The 20,027-nt window shown below is 36.7% G+C and overlaps 1 protein-coding gene and 1 pseudogene across 9 annotated transcripts in view; one reads left to right on the forward strand and one right to left on the reverse strand.

Moving 5' to 3' along the window:
* Nucleotides 1-20,027, reverse strand: part of TNPO1 (transportin 1) — a 95,432-nt gene that overhangs the window by 34,281 nt on the left and 41,124 nt on the right. For all 9 annotated transcript variants that reach the window (XR_013532282.1, XR_013532284.1, XR_013532283.1 and 6 more), the window contains 5 exons: nt 17,022-17,128; nt 13,039-13,172; nt 6,807-6,888; nt 4,046-4,168; nt 3,259-3,377 (listed from right to left, as the gene is read on the reverse strand). Coding sequence is in view for 6 of the 9 variants with exons in the window: in XM_035291430.3 (XP_035147321.1) it covers nt 3,259-3,377; nt 4,046-4,168; nt 6,807-6,888; nt 13,039-13,172; nt 17,022-17,128 (565 nt within the window). In the remaining 3 variants the exon portion in view is untranslated. The remainder of the gene's footprint in view (nt 1-3,258; nt 3,378-4,045; nt 4,169-6,806; nt 6,889-13,038; nt 13,173-17,021; nt 17,129-20,027) is intronic.
* Nucleotides 1,042-1,350, forward strand: LOC118151509 (large ribosomal subunit protein eL33 pseudogene; annotated as a pseudogene).

Here is a 20,027-nt window from a genome sequence, read left to right on the forward strand (position 1 = left end):
GGAAAAAGCCAAAATGTTTTTGTAAAAACAAGAGAAATCAAGAGCTGCTATACCAGATCACAAAATACATTAATGTTCAATAATAAAAATAGCACTAGTTAAAAAAAATTGTTACATTGGTGCATTTTTTTTTTCTGAGACAGGGTCTCACTCTGCAGCAGCCTCCACCTCCCAGGTTCAAGCCACTTTCCTACCTCAGCCACCCAAGTAGCTGGGATTATAGGCATGTGCCACCATGCCCAGCTAATTTTTATATTTTTAGTAGAGATGGGGTTTCACATGCTGCCCAGGCTGGTCTTGAACTCCTAAGCTAGGGCAATCTGCCTGCCTTGGACTCCCCTAAAGTCCTGGGGTTATAGGTATGAATCACTGTTACACTGATGCTTTCTAAATGAGTGTATATTTATGAGCGATCTTGTAACACATACAATTTTAATTCCTATGGAAACACTTTTTGCTCATATTATACTAAGCAAGTCTGGTTAACAAGTAGGAAAAACAAGTTATTTTGATGTGCTTTTTAATCTCAGAATCAGATTGATGTTGATATTCTGCTATCCTGTCAACATACTATCTAAAAAAAATAAAAACAGCTGTTTTATAGATAAAAATGGCTCCCACTGGGTGCAGTGGCTCATGCCTATAATCTTGATGCTTTGAAGGCCATGCAGTGAGAACTGCTTGAGGCTGGAGGATCAAGACCAACCTGGGCAATACAGTGAAATCTCGTCTAACAGTAGTAGGGAAGACATAAGTCAAGCTCAGTCATGACTGGCTTGAGTTGTTTAATGTTGGCACTAATTAGCACAGCAAAATGGGTGGTGCTAATCTTTTAATTTCCTGCTTATTTTAGGAATATTTGAACTATATTAGCGTAGTGATGGAGTTAGAGTACCCAGGTATAATTCCGTATTTTCAGCATTATCTCTAATGTTACACTGTAGATGTTCATTAATAAAATCTCTAAAATGAAGCATCTGCTGCTGAAATTTGGGGGCAAATAGCTGGGGCCTGCTGGGAATAGGACTTCTAAAAGGAAATATGTCTGGAATGCTGTGGTCCAAGGCCATTTCTGCTGGCTAAAAGCAGGGTCTTCAAAACCAAAGGAAGCACATAGCTCTTCTTAAAATTGAAGATGTTTATGCATGAGATGAAACAGAATTCTCTTTGGGAAAGAGATGTGCTTATGTATATAAAACAAAGAACAATACAGAGACTCCTGGAGGCAAACCAAACAAAACCAGAGTAATGTGGGCCCATGGAAACAATGGCATGGTTCGTGCCAAATTTCAAAGTAATCTTCCTGCTGAGGCCATTGGACACCAAGTCGGAATGACTGTGTACCCCTAAGATTAAAACTATTGAAAAATCAATGAATAAAAGTGGATTTGTGCTCTTGAAGAAAAAAAGAAAATCTCTGCAGTTTTTATAAAAATTAGTATCTATTACTTTTAGAATTATATGACCCCACAGAAACCCAAATGTATCATTAAAGTGGTATTGCAAAATAAAGAGACAAGAAAGAATAACCAATAGATTTCCTAAAGAGAAAAAAATCTGGTCAGTGTATATGGAGGGTAAGGTTAAGCAAGACATGACAAATGTTCAAAATTTAATTTAATTAAAATTAAGCACCACACCTTGCTTAACCTTACCCTCCAAATAAACTGCCTGGAACTGCTGCTTTCTTGATGGTGGAAAAAAACAAAAAACCAAAACAAACAAACAAAAAACTCAGTTGACTATATCCAAATATGAACATTCAAGTACCATAAACATCTGAAAAACAAAAACAAAAACAAACCCTTTAATATTAAGAGATACTAAAATCCTTTTTTTCCCCTTATCTGGATAGCTAAGATTTGAGATATTAAAATTCATGGCTGGCAAAGTTGTGATAGACTAGACATAGTAGGATATAAAGTCCTACAAATTTCCTAGAGAGCTATTTGGAATATTATGAAGAACCATTAAAATGCTCATACTCTTTGAGGAAAAAAATCACTCGTAGGAATTCGAACAAAAAGAAATAACCTTTTATTGAAAAAGAAAGACGTTCACTCTAGGATTATTTATGAAGAAAAATAAAAGCCAAAACAACCTAAATATTCAATGGCAGAGAACAGTCTCTCCCTCTCTCTATAGTGTACACATATATAATTGCTGTAAATATGGTTATGTATTCCCTGATGGAACAGTATACCTCCACTGAAGTTTTAAAGACTAATGACGTGGAGGAAAGTACACAGTATACAATAACTGAAAAGAACAAACCATTAAATAGTATATTTAAAATTTCAAGCACTAACTATAGGCGAGATGTCATGTTAATGTATTATGCATTATTAAATCAAATTTCTTCTCAAATACCCTGAATACATGTTATTCAGAATATGGTACTTTCACAGAAAAAAACATTAAAAGATGACATCAAAAATATTAAATGTGATGACTCAGGGTGGTGAAAATGCAGAAAATACAAAATTCTCTGCAATTTAGTTTTCTCCCATGAGCTTTTATTACTTTACTTTAGAAACATGGGCTTAACATTAAGTTAACTAAATTTTGTTGCATGACAACTAGTGGGAAATTCTTTTCTGGAAAAAAAAAAACCACCTCACAATAGGGTCTGTGATTAAATACCAAGGATTGTTTTTTTTTTTGTTGTTGTTGTTTTTTTTTTGTTTTGTTTTTTGTTTTTGAGACGGAGTTTCGCTCTTGTTACCCAGGCTGGAGTGCAATGGCGCAATCTCGGCTAAGCGCAACCTCCGCCCCCTGGGTTCAGGCAATTCTCCTGCCTCAGCCTCCTGAGTAGCTGGATTACAGGCACGCGCCACCATGCCCAGCTAATTTTTTGTAATTTTTAGTAGAGACGGGGTTTCACCATGTTGACCAGGATGGTCTCGATCTCTTGACCTCGTGATCCACCCGCCTCGGCCTCCCAAAGTGCTGGGATTACAGGCTTGAGCCACCGCGCCCGGCCCAAGGATTGTTAAAAAACAAAAAAACACAAAATACTGTGCCACAAATTATTCAAAATCAATTATAATTCAGAACAAACCATCCTTATATAATTTTTAAAAATTAAAATAGACAATTGCTTTTTGAAAAAAATCTCTCTACCCACAATAAAATGAAGTCTGGCTTCTTTAGAATCTCACTCCCTGATGGCAAGAACGAATTTTCTAAAAATATGAAAATGAAGGATCACTTAAGAAATTAAAGAACAAGGCAGCATTTTTAAGAGGGAACACTTACTTAGGAAGATGTCTTACGAGTACATCTTTGCATATTGGCTGTTCAGCTAAAGTTAGCCAAAATTCACAGGCTTCTAAAGCCACATTTTCATCTTGATCTTGAGTCCTCTGTAGCATGTACTAGAAACACAGGATCCTTAATATTAGTCAGTTCAAATCACACAATAACAACTCAGTCCTATTATCTAGCAAGTTTCTGACTTTGTGGTTTTCAACCAAGGCTTTTGAATTTTTAAAAAGTTTCCTGAGTGACTGACTATAAGGTACAGTTAAATTTAAAATGTTACTCAATGAAAAGCGTTCAGTGAATATATCAACTGTTTCTGTGTAGTTTTTTTTAATGATACCAGTGAGATTTTTGAAATGTGAATTTCAAAACTGATAAAATTTCTTCACTTTAGTTACCGCTAAACTTTCAACCAGGCCTATCTTATGCACCTGCGTGTTTCCTAAAGTTTTAGCATGAGTTGCTGCATATCATGAATGCTAGGCTTTTAATAGATCTTAGACTGCATCCTTTGAAAAAGATCCTCCCTTCTCTCTACCATATGGAACTCTGGAAGTGAAAAGGAGGTTCTAAATAACATTCTACTTAAAACACTTCCAAAGCTATACACACTATGTATAATTATACACAGAAACATGAAAATCCCCATAAAAATAATTTATAATTTTAAGACAATCATAATTACTTTATAGTCCCCTCCCCATACAGTATGTTGTATTTTGTATCTAGTATTTCTTTTAGGGGAAAGATGAGGAAAGAGCCTTTAAATTGCCAGTGTTACCTCAACTATATTATGCATGTGAGGGAGTAGGCGATCCATTCGAACTTCGAGCAACATCACAAGCGCTCGGCACACATTTTTCCGTACCTCTGGTTCTTCATCACCAGCCAATGCAAAGAGATTCTGTTGCATAAGAAATAATTTTTTTCTAGTTTTAGAAAGGTTTACACACAGTAAGTAATCTGCAAGTTGGTGACATTTAAATTAACCCTATGAAGATAGGGTACCAAAAACTGACTTGAATTGGCCTACAATATTAGATTATAAGAATTAAATGTGGAATAACTGATAAAGATTATGATTTTGATAAAAGATGAAAAGCTATTTTTTTTCTGTGAGAGTACAATCAGTTGTGTTTTGAGCAAATTTTTAGTTTTTAAGAAACCATGTCATTAGAACACAGGAGCATTTGTTAGCTTACCCAGATGCAGAAACAAAAGACTATTCCTTAACAAGCCTGATTTTTAAGGTGAGAGGTGGTAATAGGTTCAAGTTCTATAAAAAGGTGATAAAGGTTCAATAATCGACAAATATTAATATATACTGACTTTCCAACTTAACCCTAAACTGATGTTGGTCAATAAAATTAGTAATAAATATTACGCTGCTTCCTACAAGTACGTCTGCAAGGTAAAAACAATGTCTGAATGGACAATAGACTATTTTGTTTAATCTTCAAAACTCTAAGATGTTATTCAATTTTACAAATTAGGAAACAAATTAATAGAAGTTAAGTAACTTGCTAACCACCAGAAAGAAAGAGAAATCCAATGATCAAATGGGACACTGTGTGAAGTATTAATGCAGCATTTAAAAAATTTTCATTTCTCCAGTTTCTGCTTCTACATTTGACACTCTCAAAACTATGTCGTTCCTGTTTTCATCATACATTTTAGAGAAAAGCACTGTTTTCCCAGCAGGCATTGCCATTAACAGTGCATCCTCCATTAAATTTTATTTAAAAATTTCAAGAATTTACTCTAGAGAATAGCAACTGGGTTGGGGGTGGGGATATACAATGTCATCACCTTGCATTTGTCACTTTTGTTACTACTGTCATTGAATAGCCAGCTTTGCCAAGGTTATACGTTATAGCCATGTACTGGTAACCATAAACTTTTCATCAATATTTAGACTTAGCGGGCATGATACCATGAAAACAATGGCAAATGAATAAAACTTGTTTACTTATTCACTTGGCAAATTACTACTGAGGGCCTACTATATTTTAGAGGCACTTCCTCCAGAGGTTTACTGTTTTTGTAGGGTGAAGAACTGGCTAAATCCTGTAACACTATTAAGTAATAAAGTAATATTAACATATTAATAGTAAAGCAAAATATTTTTTAAAATGTTGGAAAATGCTTCTGCCTCACTTGCTAAGTATAGTCCTGTGAAATTTTTATTTTCAGAGAGAATTCAATTTCATTTATTTTAAATTATATTCCCTTATAAACTGCTGGTATGTCTATCACTATTCCCTTTATTAAGTCGTGGAAGAAAAATACTAAAAGGAAACACCAAGATAATTACAACAGAAATACTACTATTAATACTTTTAATAGCTAATATGAAGTGCTTACTTTCTGTGGCAGGCATTGTTCCAATTTACTTATATCAACTAGGTTTATAACAATCCAACAAGGTAGGTCAATCGTTGGCTCATTTGACAGATGATATAAAGATAACATCAGTTAAATAAAGCATCCAAGCTTACAAAGCTACTAAACTGAGAAGCTGGGATTTGAACACCCAATAATCTACTCCAGACCTCTAATATTACCCACTACATTATACCACCTCTAGACTAGACAAGGCTAGACCGAAAGAAAACATTTTCTTTTGTTTTTTTCTTGCATGCATAAAATTTAGGTATCCCTAGAATCAAGCACAATGTCTGTTTCATAGTAGGTAGTAGTCAGTAAAACTATTTAAGAAGCATTTTGGTTTTAACTTATAATTGGCTAAAGGATCTTTATGGCTACTACTCTTAGACTATTGGTAATAGATGCTCAGAAAGAACCTGGTCAATTTAACTGACGAGAAAAAAATGTAATGTGATCTCCTCCACACGCTTCCTTAGAATTTCCCAACAGTAATATCAGCAGTCTGACCTCTAAAGGGCTTTTAAAAATCCATTTGATGAAAATAAAAATGAAGGTGCTTAAGGAACTTTAACAATCCTTCTAACTGTTATCAAGTAGCAGAGATTTTGAAAATAAATTGTGGTGCTTATGGTTCCTGGCCAGAAAATTATGCTCTTTTCTTTCTGCTTTTATCAGAAAGTTCAAAATGCCTTTAAAGTCAATTTTTCCTGATGTCTCTAATTTTACAATGGAAACCAATGGAAAATACTGTCCTTATAGTTTGTGCCTTCAGATTCTACCAAATCAACTTAATCTAACCTCACCAATTTTTCACATTTCAAAAACTGCATTAGCTGAGGGATTTGGTTTCCATATGCAATTTGAACAGTATATTGAAGGACAAAATTTTAAAGTAGTCAAGATACTAAACAATCCCCCCACCACCCTAATCAGCATTTACATAATGATACAAGTAGAAACATTAGTAAAAGAAGTGCTTTTTCAGCTAACAATAAATAGTCTATCTCTATCCAATTTTAATACTATCAGAAATCATTTAATTAAATGTTGAGTTTACAATTCTAAGTGATTATTGTTTTAAAGCAAAACTATAGGCAGTTAGCATCACCTAACCTTCTCAAAAAAAAGTTGGGGGTGGGGAGGACAAGTCTTACCTCAATAAAAGAATCAATGTGCAACATCAGAGCTTGAGTCCTACTGATGATAAACTGATTGACACATGCGACAGCATGAGACCTAGAAACAAAGTTTACCATTTAACATATGCTCATTGTAACTTTTTTCTATCTATAGAAAACTGGCAAAATCATTTCTCCATAAAATTATGTATGTTTATTAATATACCCACTAAAAAAAAAAAGAGTCAAACTTCTGTATCAACAAAGAAAGAATTTGAACGATATATCAAGTCAAAATGCAAGTTGCAGAGCATTATGTGTTTCTAAGTAACTGAAAAATGTTGGAAAGGGCATGTGCAAATCTTTAATAGTGCATACCCCTAAAGAGTGGGAGGTTGGGCAAGGGGCATTTTTTTTTAAGATACCCACAGATTTAAAAATAATGGGTAACCATTCCTTTTGAAACTAAAAATGGAGAATAGTCCATGTGTTCTGGAATATGCAATTCAATTGTTGAGCAGTTCTTATTGGCATCACCTTTAAAAATTTATTCTTAATCCAATCATTTCTCACTGCCTCACTTCTCTCATTCAAGCCATGATCTCTCATCTCTTACCAGGGTTACTGAAAGAGGCTGTAATTGGTTTCCTGATTTCCACTGTGCCAAAAGCCACTACAACCTGTTTGACACACACAGACCACACTACACCCTCATTCAGATTGCTACAATAAAATAGAAGGCCAACAGTAAATATTTAAAGCTTCATGGGCCACATTAAAACCTTGTTGTCATTTTTTCTCCCCCTCTTAATTACAACCACTTAAATTTAAAAATCATCCTTACCTTGCAGGTCATGGGTGGGCTAAATTTGGCTCTCTGGGTCATAGTTTGCTGACCATTTGCCTAGATATTCCTTTATACTGTGACTCCTCCCTTAACCCCTAACTTCAATTCCTATTACGCTGCTACAGCCCAGTTTCTTTCTTCTGTCACTCTAAAAAGCTGATTCCTAATTCTAGAGCCTTCTCACTTGCTGTTCTCTGTCTTAAACATTCTTCACCATCTTTTATAGACTTACTTCCTTATTTTGTTCACAGTTTGCACAAATGTTTCCTTTACAGAGAACCATTTATATAAAATATCTCCAAATCAGTCTATCCCTGATCTCATTATTTTTCCATTGCACTTATCACTGTATGAAACTGTATTACTTATTCACTGTCTGTCCTGTCTCCTCTTCTGAAATATAACCCCATGAGAACCTTTCTTTTCCTTAACCACTGTGCCAAAAACACAGTTGGTTTTTGGTTCTGCAGTTATAGCAAAGCACATAAACATTTACTAACATAACATTAAGTGAAAAAAGCATACTATGGGGAACTCAACCACTTAAATGTGCAGCACAGGATAAGCTGCCTATCCTTTAAAGTCTGTTTTTCTCATTCTATAAAAATACTACTGGCTGGGAGCAGTGGCTCAAGTCTGTAATCCTAGCACTTTGGGAGGCCGAGGCAGGCAGATCACCTGAAGTCTGGAGTTTAAGACCAGGCTGGCCAACATGGCAAAACCCCATCTCTACTAAAAAATACAAAAAAATTAGCTGGGTGTGATGGCACATGCCTGTAATCCCAGCTACCTGAGAGGTGGAGGTTGCAGTGAGCTGAGACAGTGCCACTGTACTCCAGCCTGGGCAAGAGAATGAGAATGTCTCAAAAATGAAACAAAACAGAAACCAAGCAAGTAGTCCAGGAATGGTAGCTCATGACTGTAATTCCAGCACTTTGGGAGGCCAAGGTGGGCAGATGACTTGAGGTCAGGAGTTTGAGACCAGCTTGACCAACATGGTGAGACTCCATCTCTACTAAAAACACAAAAATTAGCTGGGTGTGGTGGCATGCACCTGAAATTCCAGCAACTTGGGAGGCTGAGGCAGGAGAATTGCTTGAACCTGCGAGACAAAGGTTGCAGTGAGCTGAGATTGTGCCACTGCACTCCCCAGTCTGGGTGACAGCAAGACTCCATCTCAAAACAAATAAATACAAACAATCGGCTGGGCAGGGTGGCTCATGCCTGTAATCCCAGCTACTCAGGAGGCTGAGGCAGGAGAATTGCTAGAACCCAGGAGGCGGAGGATGCGGTGAGCTGAGATCGTGCCATTGCACTCCAGCCTGGGTAACAAGAGCGAAACTCCGTCTCAAAAAAGAAAAAAAAAAAAAAAGCAATTAGTATTGTGAAAATGACCTATTTCTCCCAAATTGATCTACAGATTTAACGTTATTCCAATGTAAATTCCAACAAGGGTTTTCATAAACCTTGACAATTTTAGAATTTATAAATAAAAGGCATTCATACTGTAAGCTCTTAAGTATCATTTCCCAATAAAAGGAATCAGATCTAGGCTAGAAACATAGATGATAAACTTGGAATGCTGTGGATATCTCTGTATATAAAAATAAACTTCCTTGTATTGATTTCTGGTGATCAAAGGCTGTAACAAAGGCAGAATAATTACTTGTGTCACATCTTCATAATCAATATCAATTTCTTAATTAGATAAGTCTGATACCATATAAATGGCATTTGTTTCTAAAAAATGATTTTTTTTCCAATATGATCTCTTCCTCATAGATTATAAGAAAATATCCTCCCTAGAAACATCTGAGGTTATTTAGTAAGCCCAGGGTCATTCTGCTAAGTGAAGTATATTTTCAGTTCTAATTTCTCATCCTGAAAGTCTGCATATCTCAGGTCAAATTCTGATTTTTAGCCTTTCTTCAACACATATTTTTAGAAGGTAAAACTCTTTAAAGAAGATGTATTTATTTATTTGAGATGGAGTCTCACTCTGTCACCTAGGCTAGAGTGCAGTGGTGTGATCTTAGCTCAATGCAACCTCCGCCTCCCAGGTTCAAGTGATTCTCCTGCCTCAGCCTTCTGAGTAGTTGCAATTATAGGCACATGCCACCATGCCTGGCGAATTTTTGTATTTTTAGTAGAGACAGGGTTTTGCCATATTGTCCAGGCTGGTCTCAAACTCCTGACCTCAGGTGATCCACTCGCCTCGGCCTCCTAAAGTGCAGGCATTACAGGTGTGAGCCACTGTGCCTGCCGTTTATGATTATTTTAAAAGTTCTGTCAATTTTATACATTGTAAAACTGTAGGCCTTATTTTCATTCCATTCTGGGACAGAATACAAATTTACCTTTATAAATAAGAGCAGCATTAACCAAAATTTTAAAGTTGAAATATCCCAGAACACAATTAAAAATATGGAAAAATTATCTTCATAGGGTTTGAACTGTTTGTACAAACCTTTTCTTGCTGTGTAGAAATTCACTGCAGTATGTTATAAACTTTAAGTAACTGCAATTTGTTTTAAAAAACAGCCTCAAACTCTCCAAGTATTGCTCTGAGACATATCAGAATTCAATTTGAAGTTTTAGTCATAAAACAGCAGTGGAATAAAATAAAAGGTCCATTAATAGATCTATGCACATATATAACTATGTATATAACAGAGGTGACATTTTAAATGTATGGGGAAAAGGAAGGAACTATAAAATAAATGTGACAACAAGAAAAAGTTACCTCAATGGAAAAGACAGAGTGTTTCCCTATCTTGTAGCACACACCCACAGATGCCAGATATATTAAGCTCTTAAATGTCAAAAAGCCCTTAACATTTTAAACTCTTAGTAAAGACAAAAAGGGGGAAGATATTATCTACACACATAACTGATAAAGAATGAGAATTCCTGTAAATCAATGGAGTACAAATAACCTAGTGGAAAAAAGTACAGAAGACAAGAACAAGATAATGGCAATAAACATACAAGATGCTCAACATCATTAATGACAGCAAAGAGTATTATCAAGACTATAATGAAACATCAAATATATATTTGATTGGCAACACTTAAAATGTATAAATGGTGCAACTTCTTAGAAAAAGTTTGATATCACTTCCTTGAGGAGCTGCCCTGCCTGTGTCCCAGAAATTTCTTTCCTAGATTTTATATCTCTATTTAAGAGAACTCTTACAGGATGGACAGAGGAAAGTATACAAGTGTTTTCGGCAGCACTACTGAAAACCTAGAGGCCACCCATAGGCCTTGGGGAAAAGTACATAAATAAGCCGTCTAATCATCATGCAATGGACTATTACACAGGAGTCAAAATGAGCTATAGTGATTCAGTACAGGTGAATCTTAACAACATTAAAGTTGCTTACAACTACATTCAGTCCTGTGCAGTTCTTATAATGCTAAAAACAGAGGTATTGCATACTCTTTGTAGATGCATGTAATAAAATTATCTAACAAGAAATGTAAGGGAAGTATGAAGTTGGGATTTAGATGTAGACAGTCGTCAAGGTCTTCATTTTGTTTCAAGTGGTGGATCTGAGTGCTTATGTTATTAAAAATAACTAATATATAACTAAAGGCTAAATACAAGTAGGCCATGTTGAGAATGTCATCAGCTAAGAATGATCATTCAAGTCTGTGTGCCTCAAGTCTGATAAAGTGGTTCTTATTTTTAAATTGTTTAGTCATTGCCTATAGAACTAGGCAATAGAGTATAGTTTCCTATATCCTAATTCTATATTCTTGAAGTCCAACAGTTATGTTGAGAGGGAAGACCACTTAAGAGTACATAGTAAATGCCAGTTAAACTACATTAATAAGGTATTAAATAATAATGTAGAATAAGATAACATAAAGATGGATGATATGTTTAGTATATATTTATAGTAGATATTTACCCAAATATACATTAAAAAGAAAAATGCTAAGAGTATGTACAACAGACTCTCAGGTGGGTATTAATCCGCATTCACTGAATGGAATTTTTTTTTTTTTTGCAGAGGGTCTTATTCCATCACTCAGGCTAGAGCACAGTGGCTCACTGTAGCCTTGAATTCCTGGGTTCAAGTGATTCTCCCACTTGAGCCTTCAAGTCCTAGCTTGAGCTAGGACTACAGGCATACACACCACTACTCTCAGTTAATTTTTTAACTTATTTTTTGTAGAGACAGGGTCTTGCTATGTTGCCCAGGCTGGTCTCTAACTCTTGGCCTCAAGCAATCCTCCTGCCTTGGCATCCCCAAGGGCTGTGATTTTATGAGAAATACTTCTGAACCACTCAACTTTACCTAATGTTTTAATCAAATTACCATCTACAAAATAAAAATCGTGAAAAAATATTTATTAATATTTAATTACTAGCAATTGGTAATTCTGCATCATTTACCAGAAACATGGTTTTTGGATTTTGGTTTTTCTTTTTTTTTGAGATAACGTCTTGGACTGTCACCCAGGCTGGAGTGCAGTGCCACAATCTTGGCTCACTGCAACCTCCTCCTCTCAGGCTTAAACAATCTTCCCACCCCAGCCCTCCAAGTAGCTGGGACCACAGGTTCGTTCTAAGATGTCCAGCTAATTTTTATGTATTTTTGTGCAGTTGGAGTTTCATCACGTTGCCCAGGCTGAGATCAAGCAATCCACCCAAATGGGCTTCCCAAAGTGTTGGGTTTACAGGCATGAGCCACCAGGCCCAGCTGTTTTTTCAGCTACTGAGAATTGGTCACAAAAAGTGAAGTATGTATATTACCACATTTTCATTATCTTAGTGAAAATGTTAAAAAGGGGAGACTTCCTGGAAACATGAACTCCTATCTAGTTAACTATGCCAGGAATAACATTATTTTAATGTTATAATAATGGAAAACCAAATACCTGCATGTTCTCACTTGTAAGTGGGAGCTAAACACTGGGTACACATTGACGTAAAGAAGGTAACAATAGACATGGGAATACAAGAAGGGGCAGGGAGAGAGCCAAAGTACCTAATGGGCACTATGCTTGCCACCTCGGTGATGGATTCATTTGTTCTCTAAACCCCGAGCATCACACAATACCCCTTTGTAACAAACCTGTGCATGTAGTATACTGATTCTAAAATCAAAGCTGAAAAAAAAAAAATCACAACTAATCTCAGCCTTAAATAAAAGAAGTTAGAAGATGCCTGTTAACTATCATGAATATAATTAACCACTCTAAAAGGCAGAAAACTTTTATGTTTAATGAAAATTTCCTCATGAAGAGTCAACATTTCACAGGTTTTGTTATTAGTTAATTTCAATTACATATGTTCACCTCGGTGGAACATCCAGTATCTTCTGCTAATCTCAAAAATATCAGGTAATGAAAACTAAGGTAATGGTCAGGTTTATATCAGAGTTAAAGAATTACTGGCAATATAAGTACCTTATTTTTGGACTACTGTGCTTGAAGAACTGTAAAAATTTGGGAATCATGATGTTGAGAGGACGATCTAAAACATCACTATCTAAAATCTCAGCTGAATCTTCACAAATCTTCTGAAGGGCGCCAAATGCTCCCTGTAAAAAACACATTTAAAAGATTAGAATTTGTTAAAAACGAAGCCATTTAAAAAGAAACTGAAGAATGTTGACTAATTTGTATGGATTAATGTTCTCAGCCCACATAAAATTCCTTCTAAAATCCGTAAATTTAATCATTCAAATTTTTTGTGTTTAAGATGGAGTCTTGCTTTGTTGCCCAGGGTGGAGGGCAGTGGTGCAATCTCGGGTCACCGCAACCTCGGCCTCCTGTGTTCAAGTGATTCTCCTGCCTCAGCCTCCCAAGTAGCTGGGATTACAGGTGGGCGCCACAGTGCCCAGCCAGTTTTTGTATTTTTAGTAGAGATGGGGTTTTACCGTGTCGGCCAGGCTGGTCTCAAACTCCAGACCTCAGCTGATCTGCCTGCCTCGGCCTCCCAACATGCTCGGATTAAAGGTATGAGCCACCACGCCCACCCTGACATTCAGTTTTAAAACAAATTATTATACCACCAAGTATGTAAAATCTCAGTTAAAACACAAGGGTACATTTTAGTTTTAGCATTAAATGACTTAGAAGTGAAGGATATTTTGGTTGGCAAGGATTAAATACCAGTTTGTTGAAATTAAATATAAAACTACATTTACAAAGAACAGTATTTAAACACTGTAATACTTTTCTTTTTGAAGCATAGAGAGGTCATTAATACCATTAAAAAGTTACTTAGGCTGGGCCCAGTGGCTCAAGCCTACAATTCCAGCACTTTGGGAAGCTGAGGTTGGTGGACCACCAGGGGTCAAGAGTTAAGAGACCAGCCGGGCCAACATGGTGAGGTGGCTGTTTAAAAACACAAAAATTAGCCAGACACGGGGGCACATGCCTGTAATCCCAGCTACTCCAGAGGCTGAGGCATGAGAATCTCTTGAACCCAGGAGGCAGAGGTTGCAGTGAGCCGAGACGGGGCCATTGCACTCCAGCCTGGGTGACAGAGCTAAACTTTATCTCAAAAAATAAAAGTTATTCATCAGGTAACTGGCGACAAAATCTGTTGCAAGGGCAGGCAACACAAATTGGCAACCATTTCCTATAACCATTTTAATACTAAAGGAAGCAATCCAGAGCCTTTGTACATAACATGTAACCTACTAGTTACCTCAAACACCTACTTTACTATTTATATTATATAATTCCATCTGCAGCAATTTGGTGCTTATTCTCCATAGTACAGTTTTAAAGTGTTCAACAGAAGGTAAAATCCTTTAAGGAAATTACCCAACATCCTTTTAGACTTTATAATGTCTTAAAAATATTAAATCTGAAAATATTTTTAAGACTAAAATTTAATCAATAATTTCAGTCTTTGATTTAATATGCATTAAACATCAGGAACTTTAATTGTCGTGCGAAACTAGCCATATTTAAGTTTTTTTTGAAAAAAAGAAAAAAAGCTTTACTTCTGAAAGCCTATTACATCAAATTAAATGTAACTTTTTACCCATGTGGCAACTAAAAATTTCAAATAAGAACAAACATTTAGCAATCACTCCATACAAACATCTGGAAAACCACTATCTTCAGTTCAGATGGATGGCAGCACCGTTTATGAATGCTATGTAGTATACAGTAGCTCAACAATTTCACAATTACTGCAGCTTAAATTTTTTATTCTTGGAAAGTGCTTAAAATTTTGATCTTCTTTTATGTTACTACTATCATATCAAAGCACTATTTAAATGCAATCAACTGTCCCATGATGACTTATTATTTAGCTTTTCTATAATCTTATCAGTGTATTTCCAAAGCATTTTCTTTTTTTTTTTTTGAGATGGATTCTTGCTCTGTTGCCCAGGCTGAGATGCAGTGGCCCAATCTCGGCCAACTACAACCTCTGCCTCCTGGGTTAAAGTGATTCTCCTGCCTCAGCCTCCTGAGTAGCTGAGATTATAGGCACATGACACCACACCTAGCTAATTTTGGTATTTTAGTAGAGATGGGGATTCACCATGTTGGTCAGGTTTGTCTCAAACTCCTGGCCTCAAATGATCTGCCCGCCTCAACCTCCCAAAGTGCTGGGATTAGAGGTGTGAGCCACCACACCTGGCCCCAAAGCATTTTTATGTATATGAGAACTAAGAATTTTTCTTTTCCTTTTATGAAGGGAGAAAAGTGGCTTTAAGCACTATTTAGCTAACTCTCCCTCTCCCTATCTTCTCTCCCTATTTCCCTTTCTCCAAGATAGGTCAGGCAACAAACTGCCATGTCCTAATACCACCTTATGTGTGGCTAGGTGTATTTTTTTCTGGAGTTGGGTCTTGCTCTGATGCCCAGGCTGGAGTCAATAGTGCAATCTTGCCTCACTGCAGCCTACCTCCCAGGTTCACACCATTCTCCCACCTCAGCTTCCCGAGTAGTTGGAACCATAGGAACACACCACCACATCTGGCTAATTTTTTGTAACAGTGTTTCAGCATGTTGCCCAGGCTGGTCTTGAACTCAAGCAATCCATCCATGTAGGCCTCAGGATTACAGGTGTGAGCCACCAAGCCCAGTTGGTTTTTTTTTCCCTTTTAGGTTAGGTTATTCCTGTGGTTTGTTGTTGTTGTTGATAGGCTATTCCTGTGCCTGCCCTGCCTTTAACCTCTGCTCTTTGAAAGGTAGAAGAGTCGCTGCTTTATGGAGTCAAAACACTGAATACGGTTTCCACATAAAATAGATTTCTACCCAAATTGGAAGGCTGCTACCACAAGAGATACTTAAAGTATCCATTAACCATGAGAAATCATTCTCTTTCCCCAAATGAAAAGGATTAACGATCTAATAAGTGGCAAAACCCCCTCACAAGTCAGAGTTAACGTATGATTAAGACAATGGCCCAGTACAATGGCTCACATCTATAATCCTAACACTTTGGGAGGCTGAGGCAGTTGGATCATTTGAGGCCAGAGGTTCGAGAACAGCCTGGCCAGTATGGCAAAACCCTGTCTCTACTAAAAATACAAAAAAATTCACCAGGAATGGTGGCTCATGCCTGTAATCCCATCTACTCCGGAGGCTGAGGTGGGAGTTTTGCTTGATTCCAGGAGGCGGCGGTTGCAGTGAGCCGAGATTGCACCACTGCACTCCAGCCTGGGCAACAGAGGGAGACCTTGTTACAAACAAACAAAAAACGAAGACAAATTTAGTGAAGTGCAGTGGCTCATGCCTGTAATCACAGCACTTTGGGAGCGGAGGCTGGAGGACTGCTTGAGCTCAGGAGTTCGGGGTCAGCCTGAACAACAGTGAGACCCCACCTCTACCAAATAAAAAAAGAAAAAATTAGTCTGGCATGGTAGCACCTGCCTGTAGTCCCTGCTACTTGGGAGGCTGATGTAGGAGGACCGCTTGAGCTCAGGAGGTTGAGGCTACAGTGAGCTATGATGGTGCCACTGCACTCCAGCCTGGGTGACAAGAGTGAGACTCTGTCTCAAAAGACAAAACAACAACAAAAACAAAAGTTCAGCATCCCTTAGATATCTCACGTAATAAGAGGCGTAAAAACAATTTAGAACAGCTAAAAAAATACTCATGGTCCAGGAATTTGGTAAAGTTCAGTCTGTCTTTAACTGATTAAGCGTGACAAAAACTGTTTATTACATACATATACATCTAAGAATAATTTTAGAACAGAAAAATAAGATACCTCCTTGTGTGAAATATAGTAAAGAGGTTTATAATGTAACAGTTTTTATAAAAAAATAAATGATTTACAAATGTAAAATAACACAAAGGTAATTCTAAGTTTTGAGAAGCTATATGTTCAAGAGGTATTTTTCCCAAAAGCTGCTAATATACAACATGACAAGAAAAATAGAAAAAAACTCAATTACATTTGAAGCAAATATCCTTACCTCACAGGTGTTGTAATCTTCAGAATCCAACAGGCTACAGAGTTTTGGTAAGAGGTCAGGCCAATTCTGCAATTCTCCCTTGGAGGCTATAGTTGTGATCAAAATACCTTGGACAAAAACAAACTTCTTTAGGAAATCCAATAGCATTGTTAGGTATTGCCATGTGAGCAACTGTGTACACACACATTTTTAAATGTCTCAAGCCTAAAGTTTCCAAACTATGCAAATAATAACATTTGGCTAGGTGTGGTAGCTCACACCTGTAATCCCAGCATTCTGGGAGGCCAAGGTGGGCAGATTTCTTGAGTCCAGGAACTCCAGACCAGCCTGGGCAACATGGTGAAATCCTGTCTCTACTAAAAATACAAGAAAATCAGCTGGGTGTGATGGTGTATGCGTGTGATCCCAGCTATTCAGGAGGCTGAGGTGAGAGGATCACTTGAGCCAAGGAGGTTGAGGCTGTGGTGAGCCATGATTGTGAAAATGCACTCCAGCCAGGGTAGAGTGAGACCCTGTCTCAATAACAACACTCACCAACAACACCCATATCACCTTTACATATCTTGTCGGGGGGAGGGGGAACACACATAAACCAGATGTTTCTAGTACTGTTTTTCAACATTTCACCCCCAACGTTTTTTTTTTTTTTTTGAGTTAAATTTACCAAGACTGCAACGTCCTTTTTTGCATAGTATCAAGAATAGCTCCACCAATTAAAATTAGCTCTAATTCATCCATACAAAAGAACAGAAAGAAAATATGCCAAAATGTTAGTAGCACTTAAACACTGTGTGATGAACTTATGAGTCTGTTAGGTTCAAATACAAGATACATTAAGAATTCAAAAATAGCTCCCTGACTTAATCTGGAATCAGAGCCAAGGATCATGGTAGGAAAAACTAAAGTAGATAAGCATCATTTGAGAATAATCCTACATGTTTTACTGTTTACAACACTCTCCCTCATGTAAGCAGACTACACACTCCTACAACAGTTCCCACTTACTCGATCAAGAATGAATCGCCAGAAAGATGATCTTAGAGGCTGGGTGGCCCATGCTCACTGATCATGTTGTGACTGAACAGATTATCTCAACTGTGTTGTGCAGCTGAGTTGTGATAGTCAATGGATTATGCAAATACACAAAAATGTAAGATAAGTTTTGTGTTAACATTTTTCTGTCTTAGTAAATATGTTAGTGATATAAAATGCTTAGTGATTAGGGATCTTTTAGTGCTAGAAGAGTATACACTCTAACAATAGGTAAATTATATGCACTCTAAGCTGCAAATATGAGTATGCAAAAATGAAAGAAGAAACCTCTTCATAGGGTTATTTTGAAAATTCAATTAGATATATACAAAATGCCTGGCATCTAGTAAACATTCAATGACTATTACGGAACAGTAAATACCACTGTGTGTATAAATTTTCTACCTTTAGAGAAGGTTGTTCCCAATGATAAATAACTTTAAAAAAAAATCTCGAAAGTAAAGCTCCTGGCAAATTTATTCCCCACACACACATGAATTAATGTACTGATAGCATTTTCAAGATAGAGCCCTTACAATAAAATAGCCTTCCAGTAAAATCCAAAAGCAGCAAGACCTGATCGATCCTTCCTGCAAATTAGCCTTTCCTAAAGTTACAAGAACTAAGGGAATGAGAAAGATCTGGATCTGCCTAAAAGAAACCAAGCATAACTTAAGAAAGACTGTGAACAAGCAATAAATAACAAAAATTAAACCCAATCTACAACTTGGTACTAACAAACTGCTGACATTCATTACTTCTGCTAGCAGAACACTAAAGAATGTTGATACAATAACAAACTTATCTGGACCCATAATCTCATCCATATATAAGAAGCATCTAATACCTAGCACAGCTGCAAAAGTGAAAAGTGACACATATTTCTCAGTATTTAAACAATATGGGAATGCGATCAGTATGCCGGACAACACCTAGTAAAATCTTAACTGTTTAAACACACTTTGACCCAGTAATGCCACTTACACAAATTAACTCCATAGAAATTTTTCCTCAGCTGTACAAACGTACACAAGAAAATACTCCTTGAAATAATAAAATTACAGACTGCATACTCTCTAAATAAGAGGTACATCTTTACCTTCATCTAATGAATTACCACACAGTCATTAAGATGTGGTCTCTTCCAAACAGACTTCCTTGATAAGATTCCCAATACGTATTGTTAAGGTTCATAAAATTTTTAAAAGCCAAAGCTGCAAGTCTATTTTTATAGTCAGTAATCTTTAAATTAAAATATTTAAGTATTGTAAATATTAATAGGTGCTAAGAAATATAAAAATACCACATGGTCCTTGCCCTTAAGGAGCTTAGTAAGGCCCTCCCTGACCCCAACATGTGGCATGGTCTGGAGACATTTTTGGTTGTTACAACAGGGTATGTGGCTGCTACTGATATCCAGTGGGTAGAGGTCAGGGGTGCTGAGATTAATATCCTATAATGCACAGAAAAAATAGCCCAACAACAAAGGATTATCCTGTCCAAAATGTCAAGTGCTGAGGTTGGAAAACTCTGGTCTAGAGAAATAGAGTCCTATATATCCAACTGATAATGTTGAGCCAGGGTACTTGTACTACTATACATATATCAAGAATTTTCTGTGAAGGTTAGTAAGTGATGAAGAGCCTGTTGCCAATTCCTAGAGATTTCAGAAACCCACAAAAATTATTTCACTCACAAAATATTTTCCTAGAAGTGTTTTAAATATTTTTCTCACATAACCTAAGATTAAGAAATTTAGGTGATTTAAAAAAAAAAAAACCAACTTCCCAGATTTGCTGGAAAACACCAATGTGTTTAAATAAGCTCATCGATTTTCCTGAAGCAAGACAAAATTATAAAATTAAAACTTCACAGTCTTAATGCTGGTACCCCCAAAATAATTTCCCCTGTCTTTGGGAAGAATCTGTCAATCATACTTTTCCTAACTTCACTAATACATATCAAAAAGCAGGG

Source organism: Callithrix jacchus, chromosome 2, assembly GCF_049354715.1.
Source record: "Callithrix jacchus isolate 240 chromosome 2, calJac240_pri, whole genome shotgun sequence".
NCBI classification, from domain to species: Eukaryota; Metazoa; Chordata; class Mammalia; order Primates; family Cebidae; genus Callithrix; species Callithrix jacchus.